The following is a 22,947-nucleotide window of genomic DNA, read 5'->3' as shown; positions in this document are numbered from 1 at the left end:
CACCTAGTTCATACTGGATCGGGGACCATAATGGTATGTCACTGGATTAGTCATTCAGAGGCCAGGTGGATGATCCAGACCTAGGAGTTCAAGTCCCACCATGGCAAGATATTTAAATTCAGTTAATGAAATCTGGAACAAAAAATTAATCTCTAATGAAACTGAAAGATGGTTGTTAAAAACCCACCTGGTGCACTAATATCCTTTTAGGGAGGGACGTCTGCCATTGTTAACTTCTGATCCACAATAATGTAATTATATCGGAAGGTATTAATTAGGTACAGGAATCGGCCACTCAGCCCCTTGAGCCTGATCTGATTGTGGTCTCTGCTTGCCTGTTTACCCTCTCTAACCTTTGACTCTCTTGTCAATCAACAATCTGTCAAACGTAGCCTTGAATATATTCAATGACCCAATCTCCACTGCTTTCTGTGGGAAGAGAACTGCTGAATGACCCTCAGAAAATATTTCTCCTTATCTCCGTCTTAAACATGAGATCTCTTATTCTAAAACTGTGCACCCTGGCTCTAGTCTCTCCCACAAGTGGAAACATTCTCTCAGCATCCACCCTGCAAAGTCCTCTCTGGAACTTATATATTTCAATAAGATCACCTCGCATTCTTTTAATTGCCAACAGATATAGGCCAAACCTGTGCAGTCTTTCTTCACAAGATAAATCTTCGTCCCAGGAATGAGTCAGTTGCAATAGATCTGCTTGAGATCATAAGACCATGAGAAGACACAGGAGCAGAATTAGGCCACAAGGCCCATCGAATCTGCTCCGCCATTCAATCATGGCTGATATTTTTCTCATCCCCATTCTCCTGCCTTCTCCCCATAACCCCTGATCCCCTTATTAATCAAGAACCTATCTATCCCTGTCTTAAAGACACTCGGTGATTTGGCCTCCACAGTCTTCTGTGGCAGAGTTCCACAGATTCACCACCCTGTGGCTGATAATTCCTCCTCATCTCTGTTTTAAAGGATCGTCCCTTTAGTCTGAGATTGTGCCCTCTGGTTCTAGTTTTTCCTACAAGTGGAAACATTCTCTCCACATCCACTCTATCCAGGCCTCGCAGTATCCTGTAAGCTTCACATCCTTCAAAACTCCAACGAGTACAGACCCAGAATACTCAACCGTTCCTCATACGACAAGCTTTAATGCAATTATATCCTTAAGTGAGGGGACCAAAGCTGTACACACGACTCCAGATGCAGTCTCATCAAATTCCTGTACAGTTGACTCGAAACTGTTCTCTGAAATAACCTAGTAACCAAGACCGTTGTATTCAAGAAGGCAGCTCACCAGCACCTGAGAACTCATTTCCTATGAAGAATTAAAATCACATTTCAGAGGACAGACAGGACCTCAATTTAAAATCACGTGAAAAATGGCATTTTGGCAGTGCAGCAGTTCTTCGAAACTATACTGAAGTATCGTCCTGGATTATGTCATCGGGTCTCCAGGATGGGACTTGAACCTTTGGACTCCGGTGAACGCACTGTCTAACTCTTAACACTGAGCCACAGCTGACATGGACCAGTTAAACCTGATCCTGTCAACGTGTGCATCTCAAGAATGGAAAGCAGGAATGCTGGTCAGATTTTCTTTCCCTATCCAAGGGCTGTTGTACCATTCTTGAAATCCAAGTCTGACCGCAAAGCAAACCTTGAACATTTCTGGCTCTTTGCGGTTCAGCTACTGAATAAGCCTGCTGGGCTGTTTTTGGAGCTAAGATTTTGTTTGAACCAACACTTGCCTATAATGGGCTCATTTTAATGTCCTGAATTATATGCACTGTTGCTCTGCAAACACGTACCTGTAAAGAATGTTACCTGTTTACAGCAAGCCAGTACCCCACACCTGTGTTCAGTCAATTTCAGAAAAAAAACAATAATTTGGTTGCTGGAAACTTGAATGCATCAGGCATTTGCCAGCACTAACTCAAAAAGAGAGAGAAAAGGAGCAGGAATTGGGAAAGAGGAGGTGGGAACAGGAAGGAAGGGAAGTAGCAGCAGAAACCGGAGATGTACCCAGGAGAGAGAGAGAGCAACATGACTGCATCTAAAAGAGAGCCAGTGAGAGTGAATAAGGGAGGCAGGCAGGAGGGAATAATGAGATTTAGGAATACCACGAGGAAGAGGTTACTGCATCCCAGAGGGGATGACAGTGAGAGCTGGGACTGAAATTGGGATTGACGGAGAAAGAATTAGTGAAGCAGAGTTAACAACCACTTTCTTCACAGATTATTATCTATCCATTGCTGAAAGACTAGCAGGTGTGTCAAAATTGCTTCAATCTAACCGAAGTGTTCTCAGTGAATCACTGTAAAGTGTAGCGGATAAATATGGCTACTGCTTTAATGTGGAGATGCTGGCGTTGGATTGAAGTCCAGGTTAAAGTCTACAGGTTTGTTTCGAATCACTAGTTTTCGAAACGCAGCTCCTTCAGGTGAACTGCTTTCAGCACAGCAGGATTCCATAAGAAGCAAATAAATAAATGGCCAGTGAATCTGTTTGTTGAGGGATGAATGTTGGCCAGGACACTGGGAGATTTCTCTGCTATTTGAATAGTATCATGAGATTACTTATGTCCATCTGAATAGGCAGACAGGGCATCAGTTTAAATTCTCATTGGAAGGGTAACACCCCCCAACAATGTAGTACTGCAGTGAGTGTTCACGTTCTTGAATGGGTGTGAACTACAGCAGTCAGATTCAGTTTGGAAAATGATTAACTAAACTGAGGTGACGTTTGAAAATGAGATACAATGCCAACTCCGATAGAAACTTTTGCCAGAATATTTTATTTATAAAGCCAGCACCATACAGGAAGAACAGCCACTACATCAAAATAACCACATCCCAACTGAGTAAGTATCTTCAGGAGTACAAACATACAAGAACGACAGATCAATGAAGAACAACTGGTTCATTCAGCCTGTCTCATTGACTTTGCCCTCCCTTTCCCACCAGCAGCCACGCAATCTCTTGGGAAAGAGAAAAAAAACATTAAAACCCTAGATTAATTTAAAGAGAAAACAATTCCTGGATATTTCTGTGATTTCTGAAGGTGACCAAAATGAGTTCCAGAAGAATGCAGTGATCATAAAGCACGTCACCCAGTACACTAGCTCTACCTTTCATACAGAGTGATATCAGCTCCGCAAGGAACCCATCCACATGGCAATCCTCAAATGGTAGGAAGGAAGGACTGGGATACAAGTAGAATTTTATTCTGCAAGGCTCTGGGGGAGGGAAGTATTGGTACTCGGAGTTGCAGTGGTGTAACCCATTCTCCATGCAGCACACATCCTATGACGACGGGAGATTTAATAATGGCACTAGTCATAGAAAAGCAACTCATTGTTGCAGTTCAGTGAAGAGCTTTAGCCAGAGTTTAAACTCCGTACAGTCGTTTATCACAAGCCGGATTGAAGACCCGTGGAGGACTTGCAAATTCTGCTCTGGCTTAAACAATGGGAATATGTATGTCTGTAATTTGAATGCTGTAAGAGTTACTTTTATGGCTTGAGCTTTTTACAATGTAAATTGTCAGCAGATTAACATTCCATGGAAATGAGGCACGCAGAACAATAACTGCATACAAATGAGCATGTTGATTCAAGAACCATAACTTTCTGATCAAAAGAAGAGTTTACAGTTTTCAAAGTCTAAATTAAATCACTTGTACTTCAGTATTTTTGTATAATGTCCTGGGATTGTGTAACACTGTCACTTTTACACTGTATATTTAGGATTAAGATGAGGAGAAATTTCTTCACCTAGAGAGTGGTGAATTGGATTTAACTACCACAAAGTAGTTGAGGCCAAAACGTTGTGTAATTTCAAGAATGAATTAGCTCTTGGGGCTAAAGGGATCAAGGAATATAGGGGGAAAGGCAGACTCCGGGTATTGAATTTGATCAGCCAATACCATAATTAATGGCGGAACTGGCTCGAAGGACTGAATGGCCTCCTCCTGCTTCTAGTTTCTATGTTATGTAACCCCTTTAACTGCACTGAGCTTTCTGCAGTCTCAAAAGAGAGACAGTATCCTTCCTGTTTACTGCCCCATAATTAGTGACCTTAATCAAACTAAAACCACAGCTTATTTATAATATATTATAATTTATAATATATCACCTGATAGATGGAGGAATTTAGGTTAAGTGGGAACACCCCTATAACTAGATATTGTGATCAGGTGGTGCAGTGTGCACTTAACCAGATTCCTTTACTTATTGGCACCCTTTTTTAAAAAAAAAGTACATCCCTTTGGAAGCATCAAATGTTGGGCTTGCCAGTGATACTTGCATCCCAGAAAAAAAGTGACTTAAACAGTTAAAAGAAACTTAAACACCGAGTAATCACAGTAATTTTAAAAACTATGGACATGCCTTAGTCCATGCAGCCTCTCACCTAGTAGCCTTCTGCAGGTCAGTTAATAGTCAGTGTGAGATTTAAAAGTTTAGAGTGGGAAAGGAAGAGTTCAGATCTCCTTGAGAAGGAAGCAGTTTATAACCAAGGAATCTGCCATCCTTTCCAGGTCTAGCTCTTTCTGACCACAGGCCCATAGCAGTATGGTTGTCTGGCAATTACCCTCAAATTGCCTAGCAAGCCTCTGTTCACTGTTAATTACCCTGAAATAACTTAGCTAGCCTCTCTGTTCACTGTTAATTACCCTCTGACATAGCCTAGCAAGCCTCTCTGTTAACGGTTAATTACCCTCTGACATAGCCTAGCAAGCCTCTCTGTTAACGGTTAATTACCCTCTGACATAGCCGAGCAAGCCTCTCTGTTCACTGTCAATTACCCTCTGACATAGCCTAGCAAGCCTCTCTGTTCACTGGCAATTACCCTCTGACATAGCCTAGCAAGCCTCTCTGTTAACGGTTCATTACCCTCTGACATAGCCTAGCAAGCCTCTCTGTTAACGGTTAATTACCCTCTGAAATGACCTAGCAAGCCTGTTAACAGCAAGCCTCTGTTAACGGTCAATTACCCTCTGACATAGCCTAGTAAGCCTCTGTTAACTGTTAATTACCCTCTGTAATTGCTCTCTGAGACAACCTAGCAAGCCTCCCGGTTCTATTCAAGAAGGTGGCTCACCAACATCATCTCAGGGATGGGTAATAAGTGCAATTTTGTTTGCGATGGTCATTATAGGTTATAATTTTTTTTGAAAGATGCTGCATTAGAAAACTCTGCTATTCTCTGGTATTGCGGGGTGAATCTGTCCAGACATCCAGATATTCCTTGCTGCTATGCACACTAAAAACATGATGAACGTTGTGCTGCAAGAAATTCTATTCGTAACTTTCAAAGAGTGTGTATCGACACTCCTCTCCCCATTAACATTTGATATGATTTGACTGGTTCATTTTTTAAAATGTTTTTTATTGGGTTTTTGAACATAGTATATTTGCAGTTATGTACACATTAAAATATATATTATATAGAAGAGGGGAAAAAAAGAAAAATAAACTGCACTAGCTCAACAACAGCAACTCTGTACAGTTAGCAATATTATGTTTAACAAATAAGTAGGCACCTGTTTGTGGATGGGGGGGGGGAAACTGGGGAGGTACATGTACATTTGGGTGCTGGGGAAACAATTACATTGGTTATGTCCAACACACAGAGGGCAATACGAGAATGGATCTGGTGTTGTTACTTGCTTCTCCCGGACGGTTTTCGCTGCCGTTGTCGTCACACGCTCACCTCTGCTTCGGCCGTTCGTCCCGTCTTTTGCCTGTATTTTCCTTGCTCTCTGTTACTGTATTTGCAGAGTTTGTTGTAGTTTCCCCATTTGTTATTGTTTCCCGTGTTCTCCTTATGGCTATCATTCCCTCGCGCGTGCGCGCGCGCGCCCCCCCCCCCCCCCCCCCCCCCCGGGCTCCCCACTATTGTTCCCTGTCTCTTCCGTCCCCCTTCCTCCCTTCCATTCTCCTGTGGTTCGCTTTTCTTTTATCTGTTCCTCTCACACCTTGGCTGCTTTCCCCTGATTCTTGGCTATTCTTCTGCTTGTACATTGGCCACAAACCGGTCCCGGAACAATTGGGTGAATGTCTCCCACGTTCTGTGGAAGCCGTCGTCTGACTTGGATGGGGAATTTAATTTTCTCCATTTGGAGAGATTCCGAGAGGTCGGACAGCCAGTCTGCAGCTTTGGGTGGTGCTGCTGACCGCCAGCCGAACAGGATTCTACGGCGGGCAATCAGGGAGGCAAGGGCGTCCGCCCTCCTCCCCAGGAATAGATCTGGCTGGTCTGATATCCCAAAGACCACCACTTTCGTGCATGGCTCCACCCTCATCCCCACCACTTTGGAAATTGTCTCAAAGAAGGCAGTCCAGTACCCAGCAAGTCTGGGGCAAGACCAGAACATGTGGGCGTGGTTGGCCGGGCCTCCTTGGCACCGTTCACATCTATCCTCCACCTCCGGGAAGAACCTACTCATTCGAGTTCTTGTTAAGTGGGCTCTGTGTACCACCTTTAGCTGCGTCAGGCTGAGCCTTGCGCATGTGGAGGTGGAGTTGACCCCTCCCCCATACGAATGCCATGATTAGTTTGTTTAGTTCTTTGAAAAAGGCCTTGGGGAGGTAGATCGGGATAGATCTAAGTTGGAAGAGGTACCTGGGCAATATTTTCATTTTGATCGTCTGGACTCTCCCCTTGAGGGAGAGTGGGAGTGTGTTCCATTTTTGCAGGTCCTTTTTTACTTCCTCTGTCAGACTGGTGAGATTCCATTTGTGGATGGGCTTGTCCGTTCATGGGCTATTTGGATCCCCAGGTAGCGGAATTTGTGTTGGGCTTGTTTAAACGGCAGTCCCGTTAGTGCTGCCCCCCTACTTGTGGGTGTACCGGGAAGATCTCGCTTTTGCTCATGTTGAGTTTGTAGCCCGAGAAGGCGGCGAACTCAGGAGCGCGCTGATTCCGTCCATGCTCTTTTGTGGGTCCGAAATGTAGAGAAGCAGGTCATCATAGAATTTACTGTTTGGAAGGAGGCCATTTGGCCCATCGGGTCTGCACCGGCTCTTGGAAAGAGCACCCTACCCAAGATCCACACCTCCACCCTATCCCCATAACCCAGTAACCCCACCCTACACTATGGGCAATTTAGCATGGCCAATCCACCTAACCCGCACATCTTTGGACTGTGGGAGGAAACCGGAGCACCCGGAGGAAACCCACGCGCACACGGGGAGGATGTGCAGACTCCTCACAGACAGTGACCCAAGCCGGAATCGAACCTGGGACCCTGGAGCTGTGAAGCATTTGTGCTATCCACAATGCTACCGTGATGCAGGTCATCTGCATAGAGTGAGACTTTCTGCTCTCTGCCACCCCTTCGGATCCCCCTCCAGCTTTTTGCTGCTCTGAGAGCAATTTTGACTAGTTCATTAGGTGACAGATCAATGCAAACTGCACAAGACCCAGCAATGAGTGCCTGGTAGAATACAATCTCTGAGGGCATTTTGACAGCTATGTGGCTCTTCTATAAACTCAAACCCTGTGCTTCCGAACCCTTTCCCTCTCAAATGTAATTATCTGCAAGGTTCCAGCCCACTTAACCTCTAGTTCGCCTTACTTGGTATCTTTTGGCCTTACCTGTAACACTCTTTTCCCCATTCATGTCTGCAGAGTGGCTGTTGCCCCAACTTAGAGCGTGAGGAAGTGGAAAACAGGCAAGTCCCAATGCACGTCAGTATGTGCTTGTTTTCAAATTGGTTCCAGTTGACTCCTTTTAAAACCTGCTTTGCTGATTTTGGATTCAATTATGTAAGAAAGGTGAGAGAGAAACCTAGAAATTATAGACCTTTCAGTTGAACGTCTCTTGTGAGGAAGTTATTGAAATCTATAATTAAGGACAGAATGACTGAACGCTTGGAAAGAAATTTTAGCGGATTAAAGGGAGATAACATGCATTTAAACATTGCTGTTCGAATAATAGTAGTTAAGCATCTACCAGAAGGGGAAAGATAAAGAATGGGAAGGGCAGTACAGACATTAAGGAGTTTTGTTTTACTTGCTTGGTAACCTGCAAAACAAAGTATGCTGCTGTTCATGTTGAAGTATTCGAGAATCAACAATCCCACCCTAGCAGCCGAAGGAGGACCATGGTGGGACCAGGCAGTTGTAAATACGGGTTCTGAAGTGGGAAGGAGGGTTCACTAATGGGCTGCTAGGATCCTGCGCAACTTTCCAATCAACAGGTTCCAATGTTTGGAATCTGTAAACAAAGATTGCAGAAATGAACACTTGGAATTGTTTGAGCAGATTAGACAGAGTCAACATGGATTTATAAAGGTTAGGGGCGTGCTAAATGAAGTAATTAAATTTTGAGGAACTAGATTTAGATTTATTGTCACGCGTACCGAGGTACAGTGAAAAGTATTGTTCTGTGTACAGTCCAGATAGATCGCTCCATACATAGAACAGAGACCAGTACAGGCCCTTCGGCCCACGATGTTGTGCCGACCATTTATCCTAATCTAAGATCAATCTAACCTACACCCCTTCAATTTACTGCTGTCCATGTACCTATCCAAGACTCGCTTAAATGTCCCTCATGACTGACTCCACCACCTCTGCTGGCAGTGCATTCCACACACCCACCATTCTGTGTGTAAAGAACCAACCTCTGACATCTCCCCTATACCTTCCTCCAATCACCTTAAAATTATGTCCCCTCGTGACAGCCATTTCCACCCTGGGGAAAAGTCTCTGGCTATCCACTCTATCCATGCCTCTCATTACCTTGTGCACCTCTATCAAGTCACCTTTCTTCCTTCTTCGCTCCAGTGAGAATAGCCCTAGCTCCCTCAACCTTTCTTCATAAGTCATGCCCTCCAGTCCAGGCAACATCCTGGTAAATCTCCTCTGTACCCTCTCCAAAACATCCACATCCTTCCTATAATGAGGCGACCAGAACTGGACATAAAATTCCAAGTGTGGTCTAACTAGAGTTTTATAAAGCTGCAGCAAAACCTTGCGGCTCTTTACTCAAATCCCCTGTTAATGAAAGCCAACACACAATAAGCCTTCTTAACAACCCTCTCAACCTGGCTGGCAACTTTATGGGATCTATGTACATGGACCCCAAGATCACTCTGTTCCTCCACACTTCCAAGAATCCTGCCTTTAACCCTGTATTTTGCATTCAAATTCAGCCTTCCAAAATGAATCACTTCACATTTATCTAAGCAAAAACATAGCATGCACAAAAATACACAATATAAATACATAGACATCAGGTGAAGCATGCGGAGTGTAGTGTCACAATTGTAGAGAAGATGCGTAGAAAGATCAGTTCAGTCTATAAGAGGGTCATTCAGAAGTCTGGTAACACCGGGGAAGAAGCTGTTTTTGAATCCGTTGGTGCATATTCTCAGATTTTTGTGTCACCTGCCCGATGGAAGAAGTTGGAAGAGTGAATAAATCGGGTGGGAGGGGCTTTGATTATGCTCGGGGCAGCACAAGTGGATAGCACTGTGGCTTCACAGCACCAGGGTCCCAGGTTCGATTCCCCGCTGGGTCACTGTCTGTGCGGAGTCTGCACGTTCTCCCCGTGTCTGCGTGGGTTTCCTCCGGGTGCTCCGGTTTCCTCCCACAGTCCAAAGAAGTGCAGGTTAGGTGGATTGGCCATGATAAATTGCCCTTAGTGACCAAAAAGGTTAGATGGGGTTATTGGATTACGGGGATAGGGTGGAAGTGAGGGTTTAAGTGGGTCGGTGCAGACTCGATGGGCCGAATGGCCTCCTGCTGCACTATGTTCTATATACCAGCTTTCCCAGGGCAGCGGGAGATGTAGATAGTCAATGGATGGGAGGCAGGTCCGTGTGATGGACTAGGCTGTGTTCACAACTCTCTTGTATTTTCTTCCGGTCTTGGGCGGAGCAGTTGCCATACCAGGCTGTGATGCAGCCAGATAGGCTGCTTTCTATGGTGCACCTGTAAAAGTTGTTAAGAATCAATGTGGTCATGTCAAATTTCCTTCGTTTCCCGAAGAGGTATAGGTGCTGTTATGCTTTCTTGGTCGTAGCGTCGACATGGGTGGACTAGGATAGATGGTCGCTGATGTGTACACTGAGGAATTTGAAGCTGTCAGCCATCTCCACCGTTGATGCAGACAGGTGATGTACTTTGCTGACATTGAGGGAGAGATTGCTGTCGTTGCACTATGCCACTAGGTCCTCTATCTCCCTCCTGTACTCTGACTCATCATTGTTTGAGATCCAACAGAGAAAATGCTGGAAAATCTCAGGAGGTCTGGTAGGGAGAGAAAAGAGCTAACGTTTCGAGTCCAGGTGATCCTTTGTCAAAGCCTTGTTTGTGACCCTTTGAGTTCCGACCCACCACGGTTGTGTCATCAGCAAACTTGTAGATGGAGTTGGAGCAGCATTTTGCCACACAGTTGTGTGTGTATAGGCAATATCGTAGGGGGCTAAATATCAACCTTGCGGGGCCCCGGTATTGAGGACGATCGTGGAGGTGGTGTTGTAGTTTATTCTTGCTGATTGTGGTGTATGGGTCAGGAAGTCAAGGATCCAGTTGCAGAGGGAGGAGCCAAGTCCTAGGTTTTCGAATTTTGATATGAGTTTGGCTGGGATTATAATAATCTTTATTGTCACAAGTAGGTTTACATTAACACTACAATGAAATTATTGTGAAAAGCCCCTAGTCACCACATTCCGGCGCCTGTTTGGGTACAAGGAGGGAGAATTCAGAATGTCCAAATTACCTAATAGCATGTCTTTGGGGACTTGTGGGAGGAAACCGGAGCACCCGGAGGAAACCCACGCAGACACGGGGAGAACATGCAGACTCCACACAGACAGTGACCCAAGCCGGGAATCGAACCTGGGACCCTGGCGCTGTGAAGGAACAGTGTTACCCACTGTGCTAACATGCTACCCTGTATTTTTATCCATGGTTAGGCCACGTAGCTCAAGTTTGAATACTGCAGCTTAGGATACACAAGTCTCTGAAGGGGTGCAGTGCAGATTCAGTAGAATGTTCGCAGGGTTAGATTGAGGAAAATTACATAGATTTGAGGCTTGTGTTCCCTGAAATATCAGTGTTTTGATTGAGGTTTTTGGTTTGAAAGAAATTGATTGGGTAGATAGTGAAGCATTTTCCATTTGTGGGATATACAAGGACAAGGAGATAAACCTTAAATCACGACCAGCATTCATAGAGATTTTGGAAACAACTACTTAATAAGATACAGGAGCAGAATTATGCCACTCGGCCCATCGAGTCTGCTCCGCCATTCAGTCACGGCTGGTATGTTCCTCATCCCCATTCTCCTGCCTTCTCCCCATAGCCCCTGATCCCCTTATTAATCAAGAACACCAGATTTGTGGTTGAAGTGTTGTTACCTATAGGGCTGCAGACCAAGAGCTAGAAGGTGGAATTAGACAGAATAGTTATTTCGTAGAATATAAGAACTCGGAGCAGGAGTCGGCCATTTTGACCATCGAGCTGTTCAATTTGATCATGGCTGATCTCATCGTGGCTTCAACTCCTCCGTCCTGCCCGTTCTCTGTAACCCATTAACCCATTACTAATTAAATTCATTTTAAAGATTTTTTTCTTCTTTTGTTTTGGTCTGGAGTGCACTGCCTGGAGGTGTGGTGAAGGCAGGTTTAAGGCATTCAAGAGGACATTAGATGGTTATTTGAATAGAAGCAATGTGCAGGGGCATGGGGAAAAGGCTGGGGAATGAGACTTAAGACATGCTGCTCATGTGGAGAGCCGGTACAGACACGATGGGCCAAATGGCCTCCCACACCATCACAATTCTGTGATAGTGCAAACTGCCTGCCACAAAAAGTTGCGGAGTGGTAAGCTATGAAGTGAAATTTTAACACTTCCACCCAAAATGGAGAAATTATCTATTCATGAGGGCTGGAAAGAAGATTTTGAAGGAAAAGTTCGAACAATTGTAATTTCTACTCCGGATGAGGGGTTTTGTCCGAGGCTTGCTCTGGTCTCCTTACACAATGTAGGGAAGATTTTCACATTGCATTACAATCTCATAAGGAAAGTTGGGTCAAAGGTTTTGGAGAAAATGTGAATGCCAGGCATTCGGGAATAAAAAAATGGAAAATGTTGGGCGATTCACCGCTGGCGTGTCGGCGTCTGGGAATCAGTGAATCATAATGGTCCAAAAGTGGCCTTGGTGTCCCACAGAATGCTTCAGGCACCAATGGTGTGTCAGTTAAAGTTGCACTGAGACAAACCAGCAAACAACTCCCAGGCTCCATACTTGCTGAATTAAGTGATTTCAGCTGGAGTGAAGGTTGGATTTCTCAGGTGCCCTCTTTGCCAAAGCAAGCAATGAAAATGATGTATTCACAATAGGATATCACTTGCTATGCACTCTTACGTGCACAGAACGGTCACTTGGGTGGTGACTTAAAGACTACTTGCATGCACAGTTGCCCCGCCCCTCCCCCCCAGGCACGTGGTTGTCCCCGAATCTCTGGGATTTTGGAAAATGAAAACCAACGTCTACTATCTCACTAACCATTTTGTTCAAGACCATAGGATGAAGTCCATCTGGAACTAGGGATTTGTGAGCCCGCAGTCCCAACAATGTGCTCACAACCTCACACCTGATTTTCTAATTCCCTTCCGTTTCCTAATTTATAGCAATCCTGTAGTTGAACCCCATAATATTACATTAATGTGACCAAAGGGTTATAACAGTATAACGTTTTGTTCATTCCCTTAAGCAACAATCCCTCTGCTCCTTCCAACCTACCTCTGGTTAGCCCTCCTAACCTTTCCTTCTTCGGCTTGGGATTCATTTCTTTTTATGCCTCCATTAAACAACTTGGATTATTTCTTGGCCTAATGCTCACCTATCCAGTTTTGCTGTTCCCTATCGAGTTTCCCAAGAATTGATTCTTGATCTCCATGCACCTTCTCTAACTAAACACTGCCCCTTGACTGTGCAAAGTCTGTTTCTAACCATACTGTCTCATCCTTTCATAATTTGAAACACTTCTATCTGATCTACCAACAACCTTTGTTGTAAAAGACCCATTTCTTTCTTTCTCCCTATTTTTATATTTCCTCATACCAGATGGTATCTAGTGAATCTGCACTGCACCTTCTGTAAGGTCCCAATATCGTTCCTATATTGTGGAGTTGGATACTGTTGAGGTTTTATTTGAAATTGTGTTAGGTTCTATTTAGCTCCTTAAACCTGTTTGCTGCTTTAGCCTGAGAAACTGTTTTTCCCCACCTGTCTTGTTTTCAAATCCCAGTGATAATTTAACAACTCGCACCCAAATTCCCTCTGGCCTACTCCGTGCAATTTGCATGCAGATTCATCACAGTTCAAAGAGATGGAAAAGGGCATTTCTTTCTTCTGTGTCTGTCTATAGAGAATCCTCTCCAATAAGTTGCACATCAAGGTAGATTTATGCAGGCCTCTCACCCCTTCAACAAACAAGAATTCATTAGAATATTTCAATTTTTGTTCTCGTAGTGCTCAACAGGATGCTATCTTTGATCTGGTCTCCATGGAGTTCAACATTGCTTTGTGGCACACAAAATATGCTTCCAGACTAGCCGGAAAGGAAGAGTAAGTAAACACGGAATTTAACACCAATCATTCGTGTGTTTTCCTGGACTGGAGTAGTCTGGATTAACGTTGATGTGTATATATATTGAAGCCTACTTGTGACAAGTGATTCTTCTTATTATTATTTAGTATAACAGTGGATGAAGCAAAAGATGTGCACAGAAGCTTGAGGAACGCAGCTGGAATCTTCAAACATATCAAGGTAACTTTAAGTTTAACTTATCTGGCTTTCTCGTTCTTTCTTTCCCCTTCCGAACTGTTGCCCAATTAGCCTCCCCTGTGCTGTAAGTTTCTGTCATTTACAGCAGTGGTAATGAAGTTGTGGGTATAGGCTGCTCCCTTACAGGCGAAGATATCCCATCCCATCCTACTCCACCCTATCCAAAAGCAGTGCAGCTCCAGAATACCACCGCTTTTTTAAAGCTATGCTCATGTCTGTACAGGCTTGATTTCTTCTTCATCATACAACTAATGGATTTAACATTGTTGGTACGCTTGCTCTTCCTGTTGTCTTCCTGTTGTATGTTAATAATCCAGACGCTGGTGTACAGGGTACAATTGCAGATGGTAGGAAACGTGGAAGCATTGTGAACTGTGAGGAAGACAGTGTAGAACTTCAAAAGAACATGGACAAGTTGGCGGAAAGGGTGGACAAGTAACAGGTGAAGTTCAGTGCGGAGAAATGTAAAACGATTCATTTTAGTATGAAGAATATGGAGAGACGATACAAAATAAAAGGTACAATTCTGAAGGGAGTGCAGGAGCAGAGGGACCTGGGTTTTATGTGCATATGTCACTGAAGGTAGCAGGACAAGTTGAGAGAGCAGTTAAAAAAGCATACAGTATCCGAGGCTTTATTAATCGGGCCATAGAGTACAAGAGCAAAGAGGTTATGTCAGAGGCAGACTTTCAATGAAAAACGCAGCGCAGCAGGGTGGGACCCCAGCCAATAGGGGGCCCAATACGGAGAGGTGACTTGTGGCCATGGGAACACCAATCAGAGCCTTGGCGGCTCTAAATTTGCTGATGCGCTCTAGAATAAGCCTATCGGCAGGCAATACAGAACAATACCACAGAAGCTATGGGGAGGAACACTAAGAGAGACCCAAGCATGGGGAAGGAAAAACGCGATCACAAGAAAGAGACAGAAGGTACCCAGTCCTCCCCACAATACAAACTCTGCCCAGGCCAAAGTAGGATGAATATTCAAATCCGAATGAAGACCCTGAAACGGATTAGCTCTATCTGGGGGGCGAGGGGGTCAATTGAAGCACAAGTCACCATCACTTCCACCATGCTGTTTCTCTGACACCCAGACAGTCCACAGCCTAGATCCCAGCTGGAGGGAGACTACTCGATCCACTCCGCCACAACCAACCATTCACAATGATCATCGAGAAGAGGACAAAACCGGGCCATTGATCAGTGGTCCCTCCTTACATCTGGCCTTGCAGTCAGGATCCATCGAGTCTGATGCACCCAGTCTCCAGATCAAGAGTACCAAAACATGGCAGCCAATTCTGAAACTCAGTCGAGAACTCGCTGGGGACCGGGCTCAGGAGGACATCTCGCACAGTCTCAATCTCCCAGACCCGTCAGGATAAACCACACCATGTGCAGCAAAGTTTTGACGACTTGAAGGCGGGCCCTAACCAGGGACAGGGATTTTTCAAGTGCCAGAACCCCCTCATGTCCCTCCACCGCTCTTCTGAAGGTACCCTGTAATCTCACAAAGTGAGGTCTAAAGACCTGCACTGCAGAGCCAAAGTTCTCAATAAAGACAACACCGTCAATGGCAGCCACCGTCCGATGTACACTGCACCCCCAAGGCAAGAACCCACCCAGCAGCAACTGTGCACCACCAGCTGGGATCCCACTCCGCAGCAATTGTGCACTACCAGCTGGGATTCCACCCGGCAGCAACTGTGCACTACCAGCTGGGATTCCACCCGGCAGCAACTGTGCACTACCAGCTGGGATTCCACCCGGCAGCAACTGTGCACTACCAGCTGGGATTCCACCCGGCAGCAACTGTGCACTACCAGCTGGGATTCCACCCGGCAGCAACTGTGCGCTACCAGCTGGGATCCCACCCGGCAGCAACTGTGCGCTACCAGCTGGGATCCCACCCGGCAGCAACTGTGCACTACCAGCTGGGATCCCACCCGGCAGCAACTGTGCACTACCAGCTGGGATCCCACTCGGCAGCAACTGTGCACTACCAGCTGGGATTCCACCCGGCAGCGACTGTGCACTACCAGCTGGGATTCCACCCGGCAGCGACTGTGCACTACCAGCTGGGATTCCACCCGGCAGCGACTGTGCACTACCAGCTGGGATCCTACCCGGCAGCAACTGTGCACTACCAGCTGGGATCCCACCCGGCAGCAACTGTGCACTACCAGCTGGGATCCCACCCGGCAGCAACTGTGCACTACCAGCTGGGATCCCACTCGGCAGCAACTGTGCACTACCAGCTGGGATTCCACCCGGCAGCGACTGTGCACTACCAGCTGGGATCCCACTCGGCAGCGACTGTGCACTACCAGCTGGGATTCCACCCGGCAGCGACTGTGCACTACCAGCTGGGATTCCACCCGGCAGCGACTGTGCACTACCAGCTGGGATCCTACCCGGCAGCAACTGTGCACTACCAGCTGGGATTCCACCCGGCAGCGACTGTGCACTACCAGCTGGGATTCCACCCGGCAGCGACTGTGCACTACCAGCTGGGATTCCACCCGGCAGCGACTGTGCACTACCAGCTGGGATTCCACCCGGCAGCGACTGTGCACTACCAGCTGGGATTCCACCCGGCAGCGACTGTGCACTACCAGCTGGGATTCCACCCGGCAGCGACTGTGCACTACCAGCTGGGATTCCACCCAGCAGCAACTGTGCACTACCAGCTGGGATTCCACCCAGCAGCAACTGTGCACTACCAGCTGAGAATCACACCCCAGCTCACTCCAACCGCCACGAAAAACACAAGGGCTTTAGCATTTTATCTCTGCTGGTATTCTTGGCAACCTGAAGAAAGTTTGATCAGTGCGCAGTAGCAGAAATAATGATTACACTTTAACGGAAATCTGATGTCACCCTGGAATGGAAAGACTCTAGGAGGATTTCCTAGTTTCAGTGTGAATGCATTATGTAACTTTCTTTCATCTCAATGTGTTGGGAGAGTATGCGTGTATATCTGGTCAGAAGGTGATTTATTTAGTGGCAATAAAGTATCGTTCTACTGTTTTTATCTCTTATGCACAAACGGATGTAATGATTAACTCAATTTAATTTTCATTTGCTAAGGACGGCGAAGTAAGCCGACTTGTGACCGCGCCTGAGAAAGGAAAGGATCTTGAATCCCGGGTTCTGGATACCTACATCATTCAGTGTCAAGCTGAGGCTCAAGAAGGTACAAATGGATGGCAGAATTTTTCAGTGCTTTCAATTTTTCCCCTATAAATTTATATCTTTGATATAAATTTGGCCTCGTCAATTAAAGGCGTTATGGAGTAGGGGTTATGGAGTAATAACCCAGAAAGCATCAGTTCAAATCTCTCAATGGTAATTTAATTTCTGCTTTTTTCTTAAAGGAAGTATGAAAATAGGTAGCAGTAAAAAAAATTATTTTTTTATTTATTTTTTAAATTTCGAGTACCCAATTAATTTTTTCCAATTTAAGGGGCAATTTAGCATGGCCAATCCACCTGCACATCTTTGGGTTGTGGGGGCGAAAACCCACGCAAACACGGGGAGAATGTGCAAACTCCACACGGACAGTGACCTAGAGCCGGGATCGAACCTGGGACCTCAGTGCCGTGAGGCAACAGGGCTAACCCACTGTGCCACCGTGCTGCCCTAAAAATAGGTAGCAGTAAAATTGATCATGTATCTGTCTGATCACCACACAAAACCTGTCTGGTTTACTGATGTCATTTTGGGCAGGAAACCTGCTAAGCTCACCTGGGCCTGTCTAACATAGGTCTAACATAGAGGGGTAATATACCCTAAATGGCAACACCCTTAGGAATATAGAAAGTCAGAGATCTAGGCGTGCAGGTCCACAGATCTTTGAAAGTGGCAACACAAGTGGACAAGGTAGTTGAGAAAGCATACGGAATGCTTGCCTTCATTGTACGGGGCATCGAGTCTAAAAACTGGCAAGTCGTGCTACAGTTGTATAGCATCGAGAACAGGACCAAACCGGAACCTTGTATAGAACCTTGGTACAGCTGCACTTGGAATATTGAGCAAAATTCTGGTCGCCGCACTACCAGAAGGACGTGGAGGCTTTGGAGAGAGTGTAGAGGAGGTTTACCAGGATGCTGCCTGGTCTGGAGGGTGTTAGCCATGTGGAGAGGCTGAATAGACTCAGACTGTTTTCATTAGAAAGACAGAGGTTGAGGGATGACCTGATAGTGGTCTACAAGATTATGAGGGACATGGATAAAGCGGATGGGCAGGCACTCTTTCCCAGGGTGGAGGGGTAAGTCTCCAGGGTGCATAGGTTTAAGGTCCGTGGGGCAAAGTGTAGAGGAGATGTGCGAGACAGGTTTTTTACACGGAGGGTGGTGAATGAGTGGAACGCATTGCCAGGGGAGGTTGTGGAAGCAGATACATTAACAGTGTTCAAAAGGCATCTTTATTTTTTAAATAATTTTAATTCAATGTTTCACAGATTATCACAATAGAAACCCCCCCCCCCCCCCCCCCTTTACACAAATAATAAAACAACAGAACAACTGCATAAATAAACAAATAAATGTTAAACAGTAAACAATAGTGCACTCCCTACCAGACACAAACTTACCCCCCCTCCCCCCGGTTGCTGCTGACTATCTCCTAACACTCCGCCAGGAAGTCTAGGAATGGCTGCCACCGCCTGAAGAACCCTTGCACAGATGCACTTAAGGCAAATTTCACCTTCTCCAATTTAATGAACCCCGCCATGTCGTTAATCCAGGATTCCACGCTTGGGGGCCTCGCATCCTTCCACTGAAGCAGAATCCTTCGCCGGGCTACCATGGATGCAAAGGCCAGGATACCGGCCTCTTTCGCCTCCCGCACTCCCGGCTCGTCCGACACCCCAAATATTGCGAGCCCCCAGCTAGGTCTAACCCTGGAATTCACTACCCTTGACACCGTCCCCCAGCTCCTCCTCCCACTTACCTTTTAACTCCTCCGCCGAGGCCTCCTGCATCATTTGGGGCAGCAGGGTAGCATTGTGGATAGCACAATTGCTTCACAGCTCCAGGGTCCCAGGTTCGATTCCGGCTTGGGTCACTGTCTGTGCGGAGTCTGCACGTTCTCCCCGTGTGTGTGTGGGTTTCCTCCGGGTGCTCCGGTTTCCTCCCACAGTCCAAAGATGTGCAGGTTAGGTGGATTGGCCATGATAAATTGCCCTTGGCGTCCGGTGGGGTTACTGGGTTATGGGGATAGGGTGGAGGTGTTGACCTTGGGTAGGGTGCTCTTTCCAAGAGCCGGTGCAGACTCGATGGGCCGAATGGCCTCCTTCTGCACTGTAAATTCTATGATCACCTGATAAGTTTTCAAAAGGCACCTTGACAAACACATGGATAGGATGGGTATAGAGGGATATGGCTAGAGGAAGTGCTGAAGGTTTTGGCCAAGGTTGGTATCATAACTGGTACAGGTTTGGAGGGCCGAAGGGCCTGTTCCTGTGCTGTATTGTTCTTTGTTCTTTATATGTGACTCTCTGATCAGCATGTGGCACCAAATCACCACAACCCTGCAGCTCCATCTGCCCTGCCTCAAGAGCAACTGGGGATGGACAAACATGGCATTATAGTCTATGTATATTCTATGTGTTCTATATTTTTCAGCTGCTGCAGTGTGTTTGAGCTCTGAGCTGTGCACCAATCCAGATGACCTGGTACTTTGAATATTTGAATTCTTGCTCCATGAGTTCCGGTTCTCTCACCCATGGGAGAGAGCAGGAAGCAGGCACTGTGCATAGTGGGATGGCTTTAAAGATAAATCATCTATTACAGATCAACAATAATAGAGCTTTCGAGTAATTGATGCTGCCTGACCTGCTGGCTTTTCCCATCGTTCCCTGTTTCTGTTTTCCCAACATTCCCTGTTTCTGTTTCAAATTCCAGCATCTGCGGTATTTTGCTTTTATTATAGTCACAGAGCTTTAAAACGATAAGGGATAAACAACATTATTCTCTTTTGTTGAAGTGACCATCGCAAGAGCCATTGAATTGAAGCACAACTCTGGCCTGGTTGCAGCTTTGGCCTTTGAAACAGCCAATTTCTATCAGAAGGCTGGTAAGTTGCACTTGCTCTCTCGTTTGCTTTTGTTCATTTTTATTTGTACCCTTGCTCATTACCCTTCTCATTCTCTTGTTTTCTCACTTGCCCAAATACCCAGTAAAATCTGCAGAAGTCTGGTGGCCACCTTTGCAATAGTGTGAAACGAGGTGTGTTTGTCCTACATTGCCAAGGAAAAGCTCCTCGGAAGGCCTCATGGTCAAATCCGCTCCCCCTGATAACAGAGTTAGTTTATCCAACAAATGAGAATGTTCGGAAAGTTCCTGGTACCACCTCTGGCCTGCGCTGAGCCAGCTAATATCAATGGGGTCTGTGAGACGTGGCTGCAGTTGGCTAGAGACACAGAAGTCAGGCAGGGTTGTTTATTGCTTGATAACAGGTTCTGTTTGGATGTGAGTATGGTGGACTCGTGCTATGAAATAAATCCTCGTGGAAGAAATTCCTGTAACATCCAAATAGAATCTAAGTGAACTTTTATTATTCAATTTTACGATATAAATCCTGGATTAGAATATTGTGTGTCTGGTGTATTTTGCATGAGATTTGTAACTGAAGAGATATAGGACCGTGTTGGATATATTTCTGTTTATTTCATTGTAGTATTGATATAAAAACTGATACAATTGGTGCTGACACAGGGAGCCTTTGATGTGTAACACATAGAACATAGAACATAGAAAAATACAGCACAGAACAGGCCCTTCGGCCCACAATGTTGTGCCGAACCTTTGTACTAGATTTATCATCGAACTTACAGTGCAGAAGGAGGCCATTCGGCCAATTGAGTCTGCACCGGCTCTTGGAAAGAGCACCCTACCCAAGGTCGACACCTCCACCCAACGCTAAGGGCAATTTTGGACACTAAGGGCAATTTATCATGGCCAATCCACCTAACCTGCACATCTTTGGACTGTGGGAGGAAACCGGAGCACCCGGAGGAAACCCACGCACACACTGGGAGGATGTGCAGATTCCGCACAGACAGTGACCCAAGCCGGAATAGAACCTGGGACCCTGGAGCTGTGAAGCAATTGTGCTGTCCACAATGCTACCGTGCTGCACTTAAGAACAAATTCATCTACACTATATCATTCTACCGTAATCCATGTACCTATCCAATAATTGAAGGACCCTAATGTTTCCGACTCCACTACTTCCACAGGCAGTGCATTCCATGCCCCCACTACTCTCTAGGTAAAGAACCTACCTCTGACATCTCCCCTATATCTTCCACCTTTCACCTTAAATTTATGTCCCCTTGTAATGGTTTGTTCCGCCCGGGGAAAAAGTCTCTGACTGTCTACTCTATCTATTCCCCTGATCATCTTATAAACCTCTATCAAGTCGCCCTTCATCCTTCTTCGTTCTAATGAGAAAAGGCCTAGCACACCTAAATGAGTTTAGTCACCTGTTCCTCATCCATTCATGGGATGTGGGTATCACTGGCTGAGCCAGCATTTATTGCCCATCCTTAATTACCCTGAAACCCAGCGGCTTGCGAGGTCATTTCAGAGGGCAGTCAACCGCATTGCTGTGGACCTGGAGCCAGGGGAACACAGCAGATTTCCTTCCCCAAAGGAATGGTCTTTACGACAATTACAACTTTAAATTCCAGATTTTTATTGAATTCAAATTCCATCATCTACATTGGTGAGATTCAAACCTGGGTCCCCGGGTCGTCACCCTGGGTCTCTGGATTGTTAGTCCAGTGACAGCCCTATGCCCTATGCCCCTGCCTGCCTTTGTATGCCTGCAGTATGACGCTGGGCTAATTCTACCTACTGTATCCTGGGGGGGGGATTGAGATTTTTTATACATAGAAACATACATAGAAAATAGAAGAAGGAGGAGGCCTTTCATTATGATGTGGCTGATCATTAAATTCAATACCCTGATCCTGTCTCCCCTCTTTTCCACCCACCCCCTTATCCCTTCAGCCCCAAGAGCTATATCTAATTCCTTCTTGAAATTGCACAACATTTTGGCCTCAACTACTTTCTGTGGTAGTGAATTCCACAGATTCACCTCTCTCTGGGTGAAGAAATTTCTCCTCACTGTCCTAAAAGGTTTACCCCTTGTCCTCAAACTATGACCCCTAGTTCTGGACTCCCCCACCATCGGGAACATTCTTTCCGAATCTACCCTGTCTAATCCTGTTAGAATTTTATTTGTTTCTGTGAGACCCCCTCTCACTTCTCTAAATTCCAATGAATATAATCCAAACTGACTTAGTCTCTCCTCATATGACAGTCCCACCATCTCCGGAATCAGCCTGGTAAACCTTCGCTGCGCTCCCTCCATAGCAAAAACATCCTTCCTCAGATAAGGACACCAAAACGGCACACACTACTCCAGGTGTGGCCTCACAAATGCCCAATACAATTGTAGTAAAACATCCCTATTCCGGGGCAGCACGGTGGCGCAGTGGGTTAGCACTGCGGCCTCACTGCGCTGAGGTCCCAGGTTCGATCCTGGCTCTGGGTCACAGTCCATGTGGAGTTTGCACATTCTCCCCGTGTCTGCGTGGGTCTCACCCCCACAACCCAAAGATGTGCAGGGTAGGTGGATTGGCCATGCTAAATTGCCTCTTAATTGGAAAAAATGGATTGGGCACTCTAAATTTATTTTTTTAAAACATCCCTATTCCTATTCTCAAATCCTCTCGCTATGAAGGCCAACATACCATTTGCTTCCTTTACTGCCTGCGTGCTTACTTTCAGCAACTGATACACGAGGACACCAAGGTCTCACTGAGTATCCACCTTAATTTACACCCATTCAAATAATAATCTGCCTTTCTATTTTTGCTGCCACCATAGTGGATAACCTGAGATTCATTCAAATTATATTGCATCTGCCATTCATTGGCCCACTCATTCAGCCTGTCCAAATCCCGCTGAAGGATCTCTGCATCCTCCTCACAGCTCACCCTCCCACCCAACTTTGTATCATCTCCAAATTTGGAGATAATACGTTTTGTTTCCTCGTCCAAATCATTGATGTATAATATGAACAGTTGGGGTCCTAGCACAGATCCCTGCGGTACCC

At 45.9% G+C, this 22,947-nt stretch overlaps 1 protein-coding gene across 1 annotated transcript in view; it reads left to right on the top strand.

The window, feature by feature from the left end:
* Nucleotides 1–22,947, top strand: part of LOC140407543 (BRO1 domain-containing protein BROX-like) — a 31,584-nt gene that overhangs the window by 524 nt on the left and 8,113 nt on the right. The window contains exons 2-5 of the mRNA XM_072494939.1: nt 13,504–13,599; nt 13,729–13,801; nt 16,909–17,014; nt 19,807–19,896. Of these exons, the coding sequence (XP_072351040.1) occupies nt 13,538–13,599; nt 13,729–13,801; nt 16,909–17,014; nt 19,807–19,896 (331 nt within the window). The 5' untranslated portion in view covers nt 13,504–13,537. The remainder of the gene's footprint in view (nt 1–13,503; nt 13,600–13,728; nt 13,802–16,908; nt 17,015–19,806; nt 19,897–22,947) is intronic.

Source organism: Scyliorhinus torazame, unplaced genomic scaffold (genome assembly GCF_047496885.1).
Source record: "Scyliorhinus torazame isolate Kashiwa2021f unplaced genomic scaffold, sScyTor2.1 scaffold_1578, whole genome shotgun sequence".
NCBI classification, from domain to species: Eukaryota; Metazoa; Chordata; class Chondrichthyes; order Carcharhiniformes; family Scyliorhinidae; genus Scyliorhinus; species Scyliorhinus torazame.
The sequence above is the reverse complement of the archived record's forward strand: the minus strand, read 5'-3'. Positions and strand labels throughout refer to the sequence as shown.